Source organism: Choloepus didactylus, chromosome 3, assembly GCF_015220235.1.
Source record: "Choloepus didactylus isolate mChoDid1 chromosome 3, mChoDid1.pri, whole genome shotgun sequence".
Taxonomy (NCBI): Eukaryota; Metazoa; Chordata; class Mammalia; order Pilosa; family Megalonychidae; genus Choloepus; species Choloepus didactylus.
In genome coordinates this window covers 109,032,324-109,052,710 of record NC_051309.1, presented here as the reverse complement: position 1 = coordinate 109,052,710, position 20,387 = coordinate 109,032,324, and the positions used below count along the sequence as shown (strand labels likewise).

Below are 20,387 nucleotides of genomic sequence, written 5' to 3'. Positions count from 1 at the left end.
GCTTTAAGACCTATAACTAGACTAAAGTCTCAACACGCCTCAAAGGGTGAGGTACAAAGTGTGACCCATGAGGAAGTACACTATACTCCAAAAGAACTGTATGAGTTTTCCAACTTATACAGACAGAAGCCAAGGGAATATGGTGAGAATGGATACTAAGGGTGTGGAATAATGGTAGAAGGAATATAAAGCTGGATCAGGCTGAATTTACTGATATGGGCCCACTTAGCAAAGATTCTGCATTCAGTGTTGTAGCTCAAGGGGTTAGAAAGGGTGTTAACAGTTTATTTGGGTTGTTGGCAGAAACATGGATCAAAAGGTGGCCGGTATTACCTGAGGTTGAAATGCCAGAACTGCCCTGGTATAATGTAGAGGAAGGGATTCAAAGACTTAGAGAGATGGGAATGTTAGAGTGGATTTATCATGGAAGACCTGCTCACACACCCCTGGAATGTCCAGAGGACACACCTTTTACCAGGACTGTGAGGAATAAATTTGTAAGAATAGCTCCATCATCCCTAAAGAGCTCTGTAGTTGCCCTTCTCTGTAGGTCAGATATTACTGTTGGAATTACTGCCACTGAGGTGGAATCCTGAAACACAATGGTGATAATCAGATCCTGAGCCAGCAGAAGCCACATGACTGCAGTTAATCATCAAAACAAGGTGGGTGTGGCTACCATAATGGAAAACAGGCTCAGGGGAGCAGTCAAAATAATCTGACTCACAGAGACTTATGATGTTGGCTAGTAGGGCATGGAGTACCTAGCAGTAAAATAGATGGGCAGTCTACTAAATTCTTGTTTGAGCTGTATAAGCAGAAGAATTCTAGGTCAAGTGATCAAAAGTCTTACCTGAATTATGAAAACAGAGAGTCGTGGCCCCTTAATCAATTCCCAGACTTGAGACAGTTTACAAACCCAGAGCCCCTTGAATGAGGGGGAGGCCAGGTACACTTGGGGAAGGACCCTGTTACAGTGCCAAAAATTTATACTGTTAATTTTCCTCCCAGCCTTCCCCAGGGAGACCTATGGCCTTTTACCAGGGTAACTGTGCACTAGGGAAAATAAATGATCAGATATTTGCGGGATTATTTGACACTGGTTCAGAAGTGACATTAATTCCAGGAGATACAGAACATCACTCTGGTCCACCAGTCAGAGTTGGGGCTTATGAAGGTCAGGTGATCAATGGAGTTTTAGCTCAGGTGCATCTCACAGTGGGTCTAGTGGGTCCCAGACCTTTCTGTGGTTATTTCCCCAGTTCCAGAGTGCTTAAGTGGAATAGACATACTCAGCAACTGGAAGAATCCTCACATTGGCTCCCTGACTCATGGAGCGAGGGCTATTATGGTGGGAAAAGCCAAGTGAAAGCTGCTAGAACTGCCCCTACCTAGCAAAATAGCAAACCAGAAGCAATATTTGATTCCTGGAGGGATTCCAGAGATTAATGCCACTCTTAAGGACCTGAAGGATGCAGGGGTGGTGGTTCCCACCACACCCCCATTCAACTCTCCTATTTGGCCTATGCAGAAAACAGATGGATCTTGGAGGATGACAGTGGATTATTGCAAGCTTAACCAGGTGGTGACTCTGAAAATGCTGATTATGATTCCATGGGTCTGGGGTGGGGCTTGAAATTCTGCATTTCTAACCATTCCCATGAGATGCCCTGGCTCCTGGCTGGAACCAAACGGTGGTTAGCCAGGTTCTAGGCAGCACCCCTAGTTTCTAAAGGTTCTATTTTATAGCATCCCTCAAAAAAGTAGATGGAATAAAACAAACGCATTCCATTAAAATCTTCTCTTTTTAAAAGCAAAATTATACAAGGAATTTACCACTGTGATGGATTGTCTTCACCAAGGAGTTGAGTATCTAGAGAAAAAAAATGGGTTTTCTATTAGTAATATACCTAATGTTCATACTAGTCTGTATTTAATTGCAACAAAATTGCCACTAATCATTTCAGCTAGAGATAGATACTGATATTAGATCTCAATTAGGTGGGTTAAGTATTAATTATGCACATCTCTGATTTACTGCAAGGAAGAATGGCCTCCTGTTTTCCTGTCTCAGAAACAGATTTTTCTAATATAACTACTATGTGGCAACATCCAAGATAAAGAACTTGTCTTTGGTATAACAGAAGTTAGGAAAGAACTTCAGAAACAGCTACTTCAGAGCCCCAAATTTTCAGCAATACTGCATATGTTCAATCACAATTTTGGTTTTAATTTGGAACGTGTTGTCAAAGAAACATCCACGTCTAAGCACATTTAAGGTAAATCTTTCTTCTATCATGTTTTTGAAGTGAATAATTTAGCAAGGGAGCAGCAAGTTATAAAGCTGAGTTAGTCCATTAGTTGGGTTTACTCCCAATCATTGCATCCTTGATAAATAGGCTGATCACATTATGCCTCAGTTTCTTTACCTGTAAAGTAACTGTGATTATACTGTTTTACTCTACAGTTTAATTCTGGGACATAGTCTCTGTGATGTGTAGTTAACCATCTCATTGCGCACAGTAAGGTATCTATAGATTCAATCTTCTGTGTAATTACCGTGGGAGAGGAGAAAACAAAGCACCCCTATTCTTTACCTTCAGTAATGCAAAGTCAACACTTCCTTTGCCAAAGGAAGCTGAAGCAAATCAAGAAGAGAAATAAATTTAAAAAAAAACACTTATTTAAAACTGACAATACCACAAACACCCAAAATTCAGGAAAATAACATCATTTTATTAATTAACATCCTGACACCCTTCTACTAATCTTTTTCCCTACAGTGAGATACCTCTATACACTGACTAGAATAACTTAATTAAAGACTGATAAAACCAAGGGTAGGCAAGGATGTGAAGCAACCAAAACTCTTGTAAATAAATGATGAGAGTGTAAAATGGCAGAACTAAATAAAGCTAAAGATATGTATACACTATAACAGCAATTCCATTCCTGGGTATATATCCCAAAGAAATGAGTGTTTATGCCCACAAAAAGACATATATAAGAATGTTAGCTACCTTTTTTGTGTAATAGCCCAAAACGTGAAACAACCTAAATGTCCAACAAAAGTAGAAAGGATAAATTGCACTGTGGTTATACAGTGGAATAATATACAGATGTGAGCATGAATGAACTCCAACTGTCGGCACCCACATGTATAAACCTCACAAATAAGAATGAGTCATAGAATTCAGGCACAGCAGACTACGTAGTACAAAATCATAGCTTTTACATGCAAATCAAAACCATAATGAGACATCACTTCACACCTACTAGAATGGCCACTATTAAACAAACAGGAAGCTCCAAGTGTTGGAGAGTATGTGGAGAAATCAGAACACTTACTCACTGCTGGTAGGAATGTAAAATGGTACCGCACCGAAGAAGACAGTTTGGCAGTTCTTCAGAAAGCTAAGTATAGAGTTGCCTTATGACCAGGAAATCCTGCTACTCAGTATATACCTAGAAGATCTGAAAGCAGGGACATGAACAGGCATTTGCACACTGATGCTCATAGTGGCATTATTCACAATTTTCAAGGGATAGAAACAACCCAATTGTCCATCAACTGATGAATGGATAAACAAAATGTGATATATACAGACAGTGGAATGTTATTCAGCAGTAAGCAGGAATGAAGACCTGAAGCATGTGACAAAATGGATGAATGCTGAGGCCATTATGTTGAGTGAGATAAATCAGGCACAAAAGGATAAATATTGTATGATCTCACTAATATGAACTAACTATAATTTGTAAACTCATAGACATAAAATATAGAATATAGGTTGCCAGGCTATTTTCTAGAGGCTAGAAAATGGGGAGCATTTGCTTAATGTGTGCAGAATTTTTAACTAGGTCAAACGTAAATGTTTGGAAATGAATATAGGTGATGGCTGCACATTATTGTGACTATAATTAGCAGTGCTGAATTGCATGTGAATGTAGTGGAAAGGGGAAGTTTAGAGTCATAAATGTCACAAGAAGGAAAGCTGGAGGTAAAACATGGGAATATATAACAGTGAATCTTGTGGACAATGACTGTGATTGACTGTACAAATAAAAGTTATTCATGAACTAGAGTAGGTGTTCAACACTATTGCAAGGAGTTAATAATAGAAGGGTATATGGGGGAAAATGTGCCTTTTGAAAATTTGGACTATAGTTAACAGAAATATCTTAATATTCTTTCATCAACAGTAACAAATGTACCACACCAATACTAGGGGTCAATAATAGGGAAGGATAAAGGGTATAGGATGTTTTGGGTTTTCTTTTTTATTTTTATTTCTTTTTGGAGTAAGGAAAATGTTCTAAAATTGTTCATGGTGATGAATGCACAACTATGTGATAATACTTTGAGCCATTGACCGTATATTTTGGATGGATTCTATGGTGTGTGAATAAAATATCTCAATAAAATTGGATTAAAATCAGAGCATTTTCAAATGTACAAACAAAAATGATAATATTCACACAAGCAAAACTAATCCTTAGTGATAGATGTCAGAATAGTAGTTACGTGGGAGTATTAACTGGGAAGGAATGTTGGAAATAGACGTCTTCATCTGACAGCTACATGGGAAATACACATGTAAAATTCATTGAGTTGTATGCTTAATATTTGTGCACCTTAAGTGTACGTCATGCTTCAATTTAAAATATTTTTTATATTGACATCAACACAGACCTCTCTTGAAGAAATCCAGTGGCTTCTAGAAGGAAGCAGAGAATCCCAACCACTGTGACCTGAAAGGAGCATAGTAGAAGGAGGGCTGCAGAGCCTGGGGTATCTATGCTAATGGGCATGGGGTATGTACAAGTGCCTTCTCAATCTTTCTCTCTCCCTCACCCCCACCAGATGATTTCTTATTTCTTGCATTTCCCTTGAATCTTTGCCCAGCTACAGCAGAGGGAAGATAGAAGCAGAGCTTTGGATTCAGGGGAATCCTGATCCATTACTTTACCTGAAGGGTAGCCTACTACAACCCTAATGAATTGGCAGGTTATGCCCCATTTTGCACTCAGGTATTATGAAAAGGCAAAAGTGAAGAGGTTATATATGTTAGCCCATGTATAGTCTTTCTTATTAAGTTATGCTTTTTCAATTACTTTATTTTGAACACCAAAGAGCTGTTAGAAGATATATTATCACCCTAAAACCATCTCAATCAGTGCTAATTGGAGATGTTTATAGAAGTCACCTAAAGGAAATTTTTTAAATGAAGAAAAGGTATTTCATGCCATTTAGTGGTTATTCCAATGGACATCTTCACAACTGCAAGTTTGGGTTTTCATTATATGTAAACCTGTAAAACATTACTTTAAAGAACAACATAGTAAAATGGGTATCATTATAAGGTACGTTACAGGATGATTGAAATTATTTTCCTCACATTATGCAAATGAGAACTTGTGGCTTAAGATAAAATTTTCAGGGTTGTATCTCAGCAACTTAGACTGAAATGGAGACTAGGTCCTTTGGAAAAACTTCAAGTGGTTCTAGTGAGGACAAAAGTAATTTTACCCAAGGTTCAAGGAAGAATTCACTTTTTGGATTTTCTGCATTGAAGAGTTTAAAATTGTTTCATAAGAAATGAAAGCAGGCAAAAGCAATTTTTGACTATTTCCTCTACCTCCTTAAAAGTATATCTGTTCAAGTTAGGCAGAAACCCCTTATTTTCTTTGGGGAGACAGGAGATTACCTTAGATTCACAGTCATCTTACATATGCATATACAGTAAACTTGACTCTCAAAAGGGAAACAAATATTTAAACACTGCTCATTGTATTGAATTCTAGTTTGACAGTTCTGTCATCCTCACCTTATGCTTCTGAATTTATATTCCTAAGAGAGAAATGTGCTATAATCTAAAAGCAATAAATATACATAGCTAACCCCAATTAAGGTTAAAAATACTACTTTTGAAGAATAGATATATATGGTTCAAGCTCAAAAAAAAAAAAAAAAATACAGTAGGAAAATGTGGTTGAATTATTACCTGAGGTAACTTTAAACCTGGGGAACTGCTCTTAGAGCAATGTTCAATTTGTTGTTAGGAAGGAGTTGTTCATAACTGAGGGAAGTAATGTTAGTAGAACTGGTTAAGAAGGTTGGCTCTGTAGTCAGATGGCCAGAGTTCAAAATCTTGCTCTATCAGTCACTTTGTGACCCTGTGCATATTTTTTAACTTCTCTACACCCTTGTTTCTGCTTCTGTAAAATGTGAATGATTATACTACCAATCTCATAAGGATTTTATGTCTAGTGAATGAGCAAGTACTTGTAAAGAACGTAGAAAAATACATTATATGTGGCTGGTGCTCAGTAAGTGTTAGCTATCATACTTGAGCCTTTTCCTTTTCACTGACAACAATCACAGCCTCCCCTGCCCCCTCCCTAAAAAAAGGACTTTTGCAAAGCATCAGAAAGTGAACACAATACAGTACCATAGAAACCTAATAAAGCAGAAAACAGAAATTGTAGACACATGAAAACAAGTTTATTTCAAGCGGAACACCACATCAGAGATTAGATTAATGATGAGTTTAACTTTGACAGTGGATCTGTGGGTGCCAGCTAACACATTCAAGAAGCCAAATCTCTGGTGTGACTGGTTTTTTCCTTCTTTCCTTCCTACTGCTTCAGATAATAGTCACTGACTTGGAACTTAGCCAAGGTGAGCAGTCATGAAATCAACATAAAAGACTCCTTTATGCAGAAGAAGTAAAATTTGTATCTCCGGAAACACTTAAGTAACACCTTCCTCAAAGGATTTTGGAGAGAAAATTGATGATGCAGCCACATAGAAAACTATGACTGAAAGCAGCTTCCATCAAAAGTTCCACAAAGCATTACAAGGCCACAGTGAACAAAGAAGAAAGAAATATCCCAAGTATCAGGAAGAGCATGCAGGACACATGTTACAGTCTATTATAACTGCATTCTTTTAGTCGGCAAGAGCTTGCTTTTCATCCAAATAACATTCTCCAGAAGTTCCTGGGCGTCTTGGATCCCCTGACTTGCAGCAACATTAAGGAGCATCTCCACATCCCTAGAAGAGACAGTTATTGAGAAATGCAAAGAAAGAGTAAATCAAAATCACCTGCGTGTCACAAGTGTTTAGGGTTAAGGGCCAAGTTAATGCCTGTAGACTCATTCTAAGGAACTGACGGAAACACACGCCATTTCATCTGGATTTCATCATGAGTATCGTCATACTAAAATCAGAGCTACCCAAAGGAATATTCTTAAAGTGTGAGAGTTTAGCTAGACTCTTTTGCTCTGTTTAGAGGGCATCTCCAGGGATGCCTGAAACTCCCTTCTCTTGCAAGCAAATTCTGTATTTTGGTTTCAGAATGCTAACTGGAGAGGAGCTGTCTTCAACCTGTCCATGTGGCAGCTGTCAATTGTAAAACAGAACATTTTGACTAAGCCATTTTGATTTGGCTTCCTCAAAATGGTCAATTCAGAATTTCATGACCAAGTAATGTGTACAAATACCCCTGACTGTTATCCCCAAGACTTAACGCATCCTTCAGTCCCTCACAGAGCCTCCCCCTTTCTGAACCTGTCTACCTCTCAGCCTGAGGTTGGAGGTCAAGGAATGGAGTTGTAGGGGTTCAGGAATGGGGTGCACCTTGGCAATTGGTTGTACACATTACCTGGTAATGAAATCTGTTGCATTATTGTAAAAAACAGCAAGCTGAAAGTTTAATGATTTATTTTGGGGGCTCTATAAAAATGTCTGTGGCTCAAAACAGCTGTCACAGACTATGAACTATTTTCAAACACTAAGAAAAACTTCCCAGAAAAAGTAGCATTTTTCCTGAATTCTGATGAGTAATCAAAAAGGATTACTCCAATGGGCATTGGAGAATTTGTGCCCAAAGGGAGCTATCTACCTTATATAGTTAGCTATGCCATTCTGTTTATAAGAACATGCTATAAGTCTGCAAAGATGCTATGGCAGGGAGCCTGAGGAAATTCCCAGAAAGTTTAAGGCTCATGAAGCAACTTGGCTTTTCATTTTGGGTACACTGAATGCTCTAAGAATTTAATCAGTGGGACCTATGCACATATATATGAATCCTTGATTCCCTTGTTTGTGACTTTTATCATAACTCAAAGTAACATCAGTACTTTGCAGGTAATTTATCAGGGTAGGTTTAGACGGAATGACATCCCAGCTGCAAAGGAAAAGACAAATAATTTCATTACCCTACTTCCATCGACCCAGTCATATTTTTCATCTTTCCTACTGCAAGGTTAAAGGAAGCATAGGGATGGTTCTGCTGAGAGGCTCGTCTGAAAAAGAAAGGAAAAGAAAAGGGACTCTTATTGGAAGAAAATATGTCATAAAAAAAATGAGGAAACCACCTATGAAAAGACATCCCCTTAAGAAAACCAAGGGCAGCAGCAATAAACATATGTAACCATTACTGAAAACTACCACTTCCATCTTATCACATATCTAAATAAATGTTATTAAGCCTTTTCATTAAAAAATATTTCTCTTACTTGAAATAACTATACTACTTTTTTAAAAACCAATCACTTATTTGCTCCAAATTTATTCATTAGCTTTTCCAAATATTAATGTAATTAGAATCCTCTTGAAAATATACAGGAAATCAAAATACAGGAAAGGATCATCTAGAATGTTAGGAATTCAGTAATATATAACATGATTCTTAAGCCCTACTTCCAATTGCTGAAATATAGATGTTACATATCAGCACTGTCCAATGAAGTATACTGGGATGATAGAAGTGCTCTATATCTGTGCTGTCCAATAGAGTAAACCACTAGCTACATGACTCTATTGAACACTTGAGATGTGGATAATGCAACTGAGGAACTGAATTTTTAATTTTATTTAATTTTAAATAAATTAAATTTAAATGGTCACATGTGGCTGGTAGCAATCATTGGACACTGGGGATTATATAACTATTGCCTTGTTATTTCATAGTTTGTCCATATTAACTATGATTGATTAGAAAATAAAGTTATCAGAAATACAGGGAAATGTGCAATGGTTCATCTTTAATGCATAAAATTTTTGAAAAAATTAGTAAGAAAATAACAAAATCTAATTGACATGTGGTCAGACTGCATACATAGGCAATTGGCAGGAAAAGAAATTAAAAAAAAATACCAATAGACATTTGGGGGGAAAGTGTTCAACCTCACAATTGCTAAAAATGAAAAAAAAAATGGAATGAGACAACTATATTGCTGTTAAGTTCACAAAAGTTGACATGATTAAAACCAGTATTTTTAAAGTATTTATCCTAGAGTGAACTTTTACAATCTTTCAGCATAGTTTGGTAATATGTATCAACAGCTTTAGGAATGATCACTGTCTGAACTGATAATTCCATTTTTTTTTATAATTTTTTGTAAGGATATAAACAAATTACAAAACACATATTGAAGAAGCTTCTCTACAGCAGTTTGTGAAAATAAGAATCTAGGAAAAGGACTAAACATATAATAATGAAATCCTGCAATAAATTAAGATATATTATAAATACACTAATTGAAAAAGTCTGGGAAAATACTCATGAAAATTTCAAAAGAAGTTAGTTATTACTCTGGTATGGGATAAAAGAGATTTTTTATTTTCTATGAGCTTTTTTTCTTTTTCAGGATCTCCTCATTAGGTGCAAGTTCTTTTGTAATTCCTAAGAGAAACCATAAATTTGATTTTTAAAAAAACCACAGGAGTACGCTCCATCTTGCTCCTGCTTCTGTTCAGATCATGTATACAATTTATCATCCAGTTTGTTTCTTCCAGATTAGAAGCCTTTCACAACAAACTCCTCCTCACCAAAGGCCCCATGCTCAACCAGCCACCCGCAGTAGCACAGCTAGAGACTTCTATGCTCACACAAGTAGGGCCTGTGACCCACAGACAGCTTAAAGCAGCTGCAGAAAATGGACCATCAACCCAAGTTCCCTTAAGATTAAGGGAGCTGGAAATCTCTGAGGGGGGAAATGAAGGAGGATTAGAATTAGGGCGGTGGCTGGATAAGCAAAGTACAGGAAGTAGGCAGGTAGCAGGTCTCTCTGAGAGGCTGCCACATAAGAACTTGGCTTCAGCCCTTTTAAAAAAATAATGAATGAATGAATGAATAAATAAATAAATAGGTAAAATTAATTTAAGTAACATATTTTATTTAACCCTATGTATCCAAAACATTTTCATTCCTACATGTAATCAATATAGAAAATATTAATAAGATATTTTATATTCCTTTTTTCATTTGAAATCTTTTAAATCCAGTATGTGTTTTATGCATTCAGCACATCTCAGTTCAGACAAGCAAAATTTCAAGTGCTCAATAGCCATATGTGGCTAATGGCTACCATATTGTTACTGCTTTAAAGAGCAAGATGGCAAAATTCCACTTTACTGGATTCTACAGTTAAATAAATTGAGGCTCTCATGAAACGGAAGCCAGTTCTCTACATTAGATGAGTTTGACCATATAACTAAATTATCCTTGTTTTCTACTAGTCTCCATGAGAATGGCATATCTAGCATCTCAGAACCTGTTTATTTCCATCCTCTAATCTCTAGTCAGAGACTGAGGTGGAATATTCAAGTGGATGGTCCCAAAGTTTTTCTTATTTTCACAAACTGCAAATATACTATGAGATGTTTTTCAATAAGGTCAATGTTACATAATCAGAATCAAGAATGCTGCCTGTAGAGAATTTAGCACACTGAATACAAATCAGTTGAATAAATTATAGGTCAAAAAATAAAATAGACTAAACCATGATTAAGATTTATTTTTACCTTTTAATTTCAAAGTAACATGTCTTTTACGGGCAAGAGCTCAATACTTTAACAAGGTAATCTTGATACAGAGCACTGTTAATAAAATTGTTGATGTTCTGAATCTTTAATTAGAATGGCATACACCCCCCAGTTTGGCTCTTTTTAAACTAATCCACTGCCTTGCTTACATTGTGCAGATTGTTTTTAAATGCTTCAACAACACCACCACCACCACTCCTAGCCTACCACCAAGTAGAGAAAATTGATTTGGTACCAAAACTCCAATATTAAGAGAGTTTAGATATATACCCTATTTTTGTTTTAGAGAAAAAATAATGCCAAAATAATAAAGTTTTATTTTTCAGCACTTCCTGAAAAGATAACTCTGGAGTTCTGTTTTTTGGTAGATTTTTTTATTACCTAAACCAATGCATTGCCATTTCTTCATCCTTCACCACACCAGCTCCTGAGAGAAACCAAAAGATATCACAGAAAAAAAAGGACCCAATTAATCGCAATGCTAAAATCTATATAAACCTACAGATATAGAAATCTAACCAGCAACCCCCTCCCTACCACCCTTGCCCAGTAGAAAGGGCACCAGAGGAGCAGAGAACTTACCTTTCAGGTATCTCTGGCCAACAATATGCTGAGCACTGGGGTACCCAAAGTGAGCATAAAGGTGTGCCACATGGAAATGGAAGCTCTGAGAATACAGCCAGATATAAAGCAGAAAGATCATGGTTCCTATTATAGCCAGGAGCTGCAAAAAATGGGGTGAGGGGAAATGAGAAAAATCATGGAGATCCACTATCCAATATGGCATTTCAGGAGAAGCATGTGATTTAAAGATGAAGTGTGCCTCTTATAGGCCTCTGTTGTGAAAAAAAAAACTCATTGTCATTAATCCTTTACTTATTTTTAGTCAGTCTGATATGTACTTTACCTAGATAATGCAAGATAACTGTATTAGGCAATAAATTAGGATTGGACGCTGAGCAATAGGAGCTTGGTAGCTTATGAAAGAAGTTGAGGCAAAAGCAAAAGGGGAAGTAGAAAAAAGGAATTGTTTGTTTGACCAGGGCACAGTAGGAGGTAAGGTTGAGAAGAGACAGATTCTTGCTCTGCCATAGTTTGGAAAACCCATAGCCCTGGCTCATTTTTACCAGTACCATTGGCTGCTTCTAGAGAAATGGAAATTAAGAACTTCAGACTGTACTTTGAGATTCCTCCCTAAGGAGGCCCAGTGAAGGACCAAGGAGACCTCATAATTTGGACACTAGTATGTGGGGATACTTCCTAAAAGACCCAGTGGATTAGTGGAAACTTTGATGTCACCCTTCTCTGGAAGTTCTCCAGCTCAAGAAACTCTGCTGTATGAGATGCTTTCCCATGATGAAATGATGCTTGTACCTCAGCAACAGACTGATGCCCCAAACAAGTTCACATTGTCCAACAACCAAACTGACATGGTCATTACCATTTCCAGAGACATGGTAAACATCTTCTTGATGTTGATTCACGCATGCGTCAGTGCCTGACAGGGAACTGAATCACGGGAGGCAGAGTGGAAATGCAGCAAGACCAAACACAGCTCGATCAGCACGGACAGTTAGTTCAGTGGCCTCAGACCCATCTCCTGGTCACATTGTGCTGGCTTCTAAAGAAGGACTCAAACTCAGACAAAAATACAGTGGGAATGGCCTTCTTCCTTTCGGGTGTGATTCTACTTCTAGGAGATAAGAATGCTGGCGCTGCTCTGCAAACCAAACTGTCCAGTGTGGAATGAAAGGTACAGCTCTACTGCTGACTGCAACACCAAGATTTGAAATTTTTAAAAAAGATATTTTATGTAGCTTATGAGGGGTGACAATGTGATTGGGAAAGCCATATAGACCACACTCCCCTTTGTCCAGTGTATGGGTGGATGAGTAGAAAAATGGGGGCAAAAAAAAAAAAGGCACCCAGTGTTCTTTTTTACTTTAATTGTTCTTTTTCACTTTAATTTTTATTCTTATTATTTTTGTGTGTGTGGTAATGAAAATGTTCAAAAATTAATTTTGGGGATGAACGCACAACTATATAATGGTACTGTGAACAACTGAATGTATGCTTTGTATGACTGCATGGTATGTGAATATATCTCAATAAAAATGAATGTAAAAAAAAAAAAAAAAGAAAAAAAGATATTTTAGCTCAAGTCTTTTAGCCAAGCAAATCAACCAGGGATTGAAACCATGGAGATTAATGGAAAGTTTTTTTGCAGACTTTAATTCAGAAACTTTAGATCATTAAGTGGTTTAATGGTCATAATAAAGCTGCAAGAGAGAGAAGAAAAGGATTATTTTACATAATACCAATATTGACAAAATTATGAGGATTTTATTAAGTGATATTGTTTATTTATGTTTACATTATAAATATAATTGACTACTGTTATATATAACTAAATAATTTCCACAATATAATTTCAATTTTGACAACATATCTCTCTTTTCATTAGGGAATTGGTGGTTATTCACAACAACATATGGCTAAGTCTATGAGTAAGTCTTCATGTATGTGTGTGTGTGTGTGTTTGTGTGTGAAGGTAGTGGTGTTCTTTGTTATTGGTGGTGGGGTTTTTGCTTTTTAATTTGTGTGAGGTGGTGATTTTTTGCATTTAAATTTTTTACCCTCTTATTAGATTATCCAGTCACCTCTGCTTATTCTGCCGCATGAATAGACCATGGTCTTTCACGGTATTTCTATATGTTATAGGATTTCACAGCAGTTGAATATTTGTTTTTAAGATCCTTCAAATCATTTCTGAAATTACTTTATTTCATTTATTCAATATTTATTTTAAATATGCCAGACACTGTTCTAATCACTATAGATAAAACAATGAAAAACACCAACAAAATTTGCTGCCCTATTATAGTTTATACTATAATGGAAGTGGAGAAATGAGAGGACAGACAATAAATAAAACAAATAAAGTAAAATATATGATATAATAAATAAATGCAATAGAGAAAGAATGGAAGGAAGATAGGAAATGTTGTTACAAATTTTTTAAGAGTATACAAAAAAGGTAGAGAATGGCAAATCTCAAAAAAAAAAAAAGTGTATGTGCCGGTTTGAATGTATTGTGTCCCCCAGAAAAAGCCATATTCTTTGATGCAATCTTGTGGGGCAGACATATTAGTGGGGATTAACTTGGAACGTTTGGATTAGGTTGTTTGCATGGAAATGTGCCCCACCCAACTGTAGGTGATAACTCTGATGAGATATTTCCATAAAGGCATGGCCCCACCCCTTCAGGGTGGGCCTTGATCAGTGGAGCCATATAAATGAGCTGATGGGCAGAGGGAACTCAGTGCAGCTGTGAGTGACATTTTGAAGAGGAGCTACAGCCAAGAGGGACACTTTGAAGAAAGCACAGGAGCTGCAGATGAGAGACATTTTGAAGACAGACGTTGAAAGCATACTCTTGCTCCGGAGAAGTTAAAAGAGGACAAATATCCCAAGTGCAACTAAGAGTGATATTTTTGAGGAACCACAGCCTAGAGAGGAATGTCCTGGGAGAAACCCATTTTGAAACCAGAACTTTGGAGCAGATACCAGCCACGTGCCTTCCCAGCTAACAGTAGTTTTCTGGACACCACTGGCCATCCTCCAGTGAAGGTACCTGATTGCTGATGTGTTACCTTGGACACTTTATGGCCTTAAGACAGTAACTGTGTCACCAAATAAACCCCTTTGATAAAAGCCAATTCATTTCTGGTGTTTTGCTTTCCGGCAGCATTAGCAAACTAGAACAGTGTAGATGTTGCTTTTTCTAATGAATGAACACAGGATGCCCAAAAAGTTTGAAAGAATTATATCAGAAAAAACTCTTCCCACTTGAATTAAAAGGAACAGAGATAGTATAAAATAAAAAGAGGCCAGTTGACCCCAAAAATACTACTAGCAGAAAGCAGGCTAAGAAAACCACTCAGTTGCAAACATGTGCTACTGTTCATGAAAAAAGAAAGGATGAATCAGAGTGGAAACAAGAGGCCAGAGGTTGAAGCCCAGAGCCATGGAGAATTATTCCCAGGTCTCGAGACTTAATCAAGGAACTTCCAATGTTTGCCCAACTGGGTTTCTGAATTGCTATGGAACAGGGATTCCTTTGTGCCTCCTACTATTGAACAGAACAGAAATGTTTTTAACAGTTATCCTATGCCTGTCCCACAATTGTATGTTCTGGGGTGGGAGGGAGGGAAGGTGGCAGAGAACTTGTCTCTAGTCTCACAGGTCTACAGATATAGAGGCACTATACTCAAGATGTACTTAAGGGATAAAACCTGGGGAATTGAGTTCACACCAGGATCTGATTTAGATGAGATCCTCAAATCCGAGGTGAATCTGTAATGGGATGAGACTTTTGGGTACCTTGTATCTTGCTTCTATCCTATATATTACAACAAAATAATAAGATGTCATCAGGAGAAGCTACATAATTTGTGGGGCCCAGTGCACAATGAAATTATACAATTGCCAGATGTTTGGGGGTGGGATGATGTTTTAGTTTCCTAGGCTGATCCAGCAAATACCATGAAATGGGTTGGCTTAAACAATGGGAATTTATTAACTTACAGCTTTGAGGCCAGGAAAATGTCCAAAACAAGGCATCATCAAGGCAATGCTTTCTTCCCAAACACCAGATGCTGGTAAACTTTGTCTCCTCTGACACATGGCAAAGCACATAGCAGCATCTGCTGTTCTCTCCCAGGTTTCACTGATTCCAGCTTCTTGCTTCTGTGGCTTCCTCTCTCTCTCTCTCTCTCTCTCTCTCTCTCTCTCCATTCCATTCATAAAGGACTACAGTAATAGGATTAAGACCCATCCTGGTTGAGGTGGGACACACTTAAACTGAAGTAACCTCATCAAAAGGTCTATTTGCAGTGGGTTTACACCCACAGGAATGGATTAGCTTTAAAAATATGTTTTTCTGGGACACATATAGCTACAAACCACCACAGATGAATAGGTGAAGCACAGGGGATTTTTAGGGTGGTAAAACAATTCTTTATGAAATTATAATGGTAGATACATGTCAATATGAATTTATCATAATCCAAAGAATTATAAAACACAAAGACTAAACCTTAATGCAAATTATGGGCTATAGTTGAGAATAATGTGCCAAAACTGGTTCATTAATTATAACAAATGTACAACACTAATACAAGACATTTATAGTAGGGATGGGGGTGGAAGTGGAGAGGATGAGTTCATGGAACTCTATGTACTATCTACTCAATTGTTCTGCAAATCTAAAATTGTACTGAAACATTTAAGTCTATAATTTTTCTTTTAATTCAGGGCACTCTGTTCAAAATGACAACAACAAAGCATTAAACCATGTGAGGGGCCTTTCTAACTACAGGGCCTATTGGCACCTGCACAAGTCACACACCCATGAAGCTGGCTCTGGATGTCACTTCCAAGATTAGATTATAGAATTACCATGATATCTGCCTCTCTCTCTCTCTCTCTCTCTCTCTCTCTCTCTCTCTCTCTCTCTCTCTCTCTCTCCCAGAACCCTCACTCTGGGGAAAGTGAGCTATCACATGGCCTTATGGAGAGGGTCATGTGGAAAGGACTGATGTCTCCAGCCAACAGTCAGTGAGGACTCAAAGACTGCCAACAGCCACATGAGTGAGCTTCAAATCGGATCCTCCCTCAGTCAAGTCTCCAGGTGACTGCAGCTCCAGCTGGAAACTTGAATGAAGCTTCATGAGAGACACTGATCCAGTGGCACCCAGCTAGGCTTGAGCCTGAACTCCTGACCCATGGAAACTGTGAGATAATAAATATTTGTTGTTGTAAGTCATTAAATCTTGGGTCTTTTGTTATGCAGCTATAAATAATGAATACAGGACCTGTTGACCCTTTAAAGGACTTTGGCTTTTACCCAGAGTGAGATGGAAAGCCAGTGGAGGGTTTTAAGAAGAGATGTGAGATGATCTGGCATATTTTTACAGAATTATTCTGATCTCTGTGAGAATAGAGTGAAGAAGAGCAAGGGCAAAAATTGGGATAACTATTAGGGAATTATTGAAAAATGTAAGCAATAAGCGGTAGATGATGGTGACTTGGTTCATGGTGGGAATGTAGGTGGCAGTGGAGTAGCCATGTTCTGGAAATTTTGATATTAGAACTGAGAAGTTTTGGTGTTTTAATGTGGGGTGTGAAGGAAAGAAGAGTAAGTATAAGTTGCTTTCTTTCTTAATTTTCTATTTCTTTTGAAATTCTATTCTATTTGTTCTCTCAATCAACCTACCATGCCAGATAGATTTTGTTTGTCTTTAAGGTCATAGTAAGAAGATTATTTTCTTCAAACTGTAATGGGATGCCATTGGCACTTTTTAAGCATAGAATAGAATGATTTATGTTTTTGAAGAATCACTCTGTCTTTGTGTAGAGAATTGGTTGTATGGGAGCAAGAGTAGAAGCAGGGAAACCAAGCAGGAGGCTATTTCAGTAGTCCGGATTAAAGAGGCTTGGCCAAGGTTTGTGGTGGTGGAGATTAGATTTTGACTGTATTTTCAGTGGGTAGGACACAACTCCTCATGGGTCTCACACATGTATGCCTGCCTTGTAAGTGGAGGCCATGACTGACTTTATTCAGGACTATCTTTTTAAGGGTGCTTGCCTAGCAAAGATAAAAATAGTGTTTGTCCCCCCAGAGCAAAGGACAGGTTTGTTTACCATCCCCTATTTAAAAAAAAAACAAAAACAACTTTCTCAGAGCCAAGGTCAGATAGGCCTACCGCCCATTATAAAAGATTTAATTTCCCAAATCTTGGGGTTCCTTTTCCATATTTACAGCATGTGTAAGTGTCACCTGGTCCCCTTGGGCTTGCCTTGTGGGAACTGGGATTCAGGGAACTGGCAAAAAAAATGCTGAGGCTCTAGTTACTGCTATTGCTATCAGTAATAAACTGCCTTTTGTCTCTAACCCAGCAGTATTATGCCCTCTGACAGCATCCATGGAACTGTGACAGCCTAACTTGTTAGCTTGCAAGTTAGGTAAAGTAAGAGCCTTAAGGCATAGTTCTTGACAAGGCTGGCAGAACTTGCTGATGAATTGGAAATGAAGAGTAAGAGAGATGGAAGAATTAAGAATAATTGCAACATTCATGAACTCAGCAACAGAGCAAACAGTGGTTCTAGGATGAGGTAGACATGGGAGAAGGAAATATTTCACCCTTTGCACTCTGCCCTGATTATACTCTGAATTTACTGCAAGCCCAATTTAGTTAAATCAGCACCAGCAACTCACTTAACTGTTCTAACACATATTTTACATTTCTCCATTTTTGTCTTCCCCTACATTATGAGATATGTGTCTGCTAAAATTCAAAAGCAATATATCTACTCCATTCCCCTGCTATCTATAAGCTCTTTACTTCCTTTTTTAATTATTCAAAAATTTGTGTGTTTATGGAAAAATTATGCATAAAATATAGGGTTCCCATGTACTTCCCTATTTTTAACACCCTGTATGTCGTAGTACATTTGTTACAATCGATGAAGGCACATTTTTATCTATAAATTCTCAATTCCATAAAAATATGCAAGTTTTGTTTGTTTCTTTCAATTTTGGGCTTGGAAGTACTGCTGACAAATCAATGCTTCTTTTCCATAAGCATTCACAATTTATATCTTGATAATACTACTCTTTCTGGTTATTCTGATCACTAAGTATTATGATAAATGAAACACAAAGTCATTCAAAAAAGGTTAATGTGAGCACATGGCTTTAGCTTATTTACCTTCATTAACTGTGTTAGTTCCTGTGGTGGCTTGAGTTACATACCCCAAATTTAGACATGCTCTTGGTCTTGATCTACATTTCTGTAGGTTTGAACACATTATAAATAGGATATCTTGAAGACATTATTTTTAGTTAAGGTACGGCCCAACTGAATGAAGTTGGGTCTTAACCTGTAACTGGAGTTCCTTTATAAGCAGAAGTTCCTTTATATCAGACATAGGGAGATATGGAAGCCAGAAGTCAAGAGAACCCAGAAGAGAAAGGAGAGGACATTCACTATGTGATGGAAAAGCCAAGGAACCCAAGGATTGTCCACCAGCCAGAATGCTAATGACCCCAGAGGAAGTAAGGCTTCCAGCCTCTGAAACAATAAGACAATAAATTCCCACTGTTTAAGACAACCCATTGTGTGGTATTTGTCATAGCATCCACGAAAGACAGTTCCCAATGTTGCCAGTTTGAAATCCAGTAATAATAAATCACATTCCATTCAAATTGGGGTTCTCTCCTTCTCCTCATCTTTCCTTCCTGTTCCCATCTTTTCTTCCCCCTTTCCTCCCATCCTTTCCTGCCATGGAAATCCCAGCAGGTCTGGAGTCCAAAACCAGTGGTAAGGGGACAGAGGAGGCTACTGAGCAATTGGAAAATCAGCTGCATTGAGAAAACAACTGAGCCTTTAAGAAAATATTTTGAAGATAATCAAAGCCACATTTCTAACTATCTGAGAAGAGATTTAAACATGTAAAGAGGGCCATCTAGAAAGAGCCTTGAGGTACAAGATTGGACTTGAAAATATCTGTATGAAATTAGGATTAAAATACACACAGAGAGAGAATATAGAATATATTATATATATATAGAAATAGTAACAATTGAAAAAGGCCTAGATGACATCCCAGCAGCAATGAGCACACCGAGCACCCATATCTTTCTTTCTAAATCCTACCCTTCAATAAAAGAAACCATTGCTCGTCAAGAAACTGCTAATTCCAGGGTCACAGGAGGGAAAGAACAAAATATGCCTGAAGTAACTTGTCCCTGAAAGTAATGTTCAATGAATGATGGGGAAATGTCAGAATGATACAGAAGTCAGCTTGAAGGAGCTCCCACTGGCCAAATCTGGAACAATTTCTGCATCACAATAATTATCAGATTAAAACATACTGAATAAAATTGGAATCCTTGACTCAATAGTGACATAAATAAATGAATAAATAAATATATGTGAGTGGGCACACCTACCAGAATGGCCATTATCCAAAAAACAGAAAATGACAAGTGCTGGAGAGGATGTGGAGAAAGAGGCACACTTATTCATTGTTGGTGGGAATGTAGAATGGTGCAACCACTCTGGAAGACAGTACGGAGGTTCCTCAGGAAGCTAAATATAGATTTGCCATATGACCCAGCTATTCCATTGCTGGGTATATACTCAGAGGAACTGAAACTTAAGACACAAACAGACATTTGTAAACCAATGTTTATTGCAGCATTATTCACAATTGCCAAGAGATGGAAACAGCCCAAATGTCCATCAAAGGACGAGTGGATAAACAAACTGTGGTATATACACATGATGGAATATTATGCAGCTGTAAGACAGAACAAAGACATGGATCATGTAATAATGTGGATGAACCTTGAGGACATTATGTTGAGTGAAGTTAGCCAGAAACAAAAGGACAGATTCTGTATGGTCTCACTAATATGAACAGACATTAATGAACAAACTTTGGGAGTTAAAAGCTGACAACACAGGCGACCAGGAGATAGAAAGAG

The 20,387-nt window shown here is 37.6% G+C and overlaps 1 protein-coding gene across 3 annotated transcripts in view; it reads right to left on the bottom strand.

Annotated features, from left to right (window-relative positions):
• Nucleotides 1-6,496: 6,496 nt before the first annotated feature.
• Nucleotides 6,497-20,387, bottom strand: part of LOC119529698 (secretory immunoglobulin A-binding protein EsiB-like) — an 86,700-nt gene continuing 72,809 nt past the window's right edge. For all 3 annotated transcript variants that reach the window (XM_037830333.1, XM_037830332.1, XM_037830331.1), the window contains exons 3-6: nt 11,417-11,558; nt 11,216-11,261; nt 8,224-8,310; nt 6,497-7,057 (exon numbers count right to left, since the gene is read on the bottom strand). In XM_037830333.1, the coding sequence (XP_037686261.1) occupies nt 6,937-7,057; nt 8,224-8,310; nt 11,216-11,261; nt 11,417-11,558 (396 nt within the window). In that variant the 3' untranslated portion in view covers nt 6,497-6,936. The remainder of the gene's footprint in view (nt 7,058-8,223; nt 8,311-11,215; nt 11,262-11,416; nt 11,559-20,387) is intronic.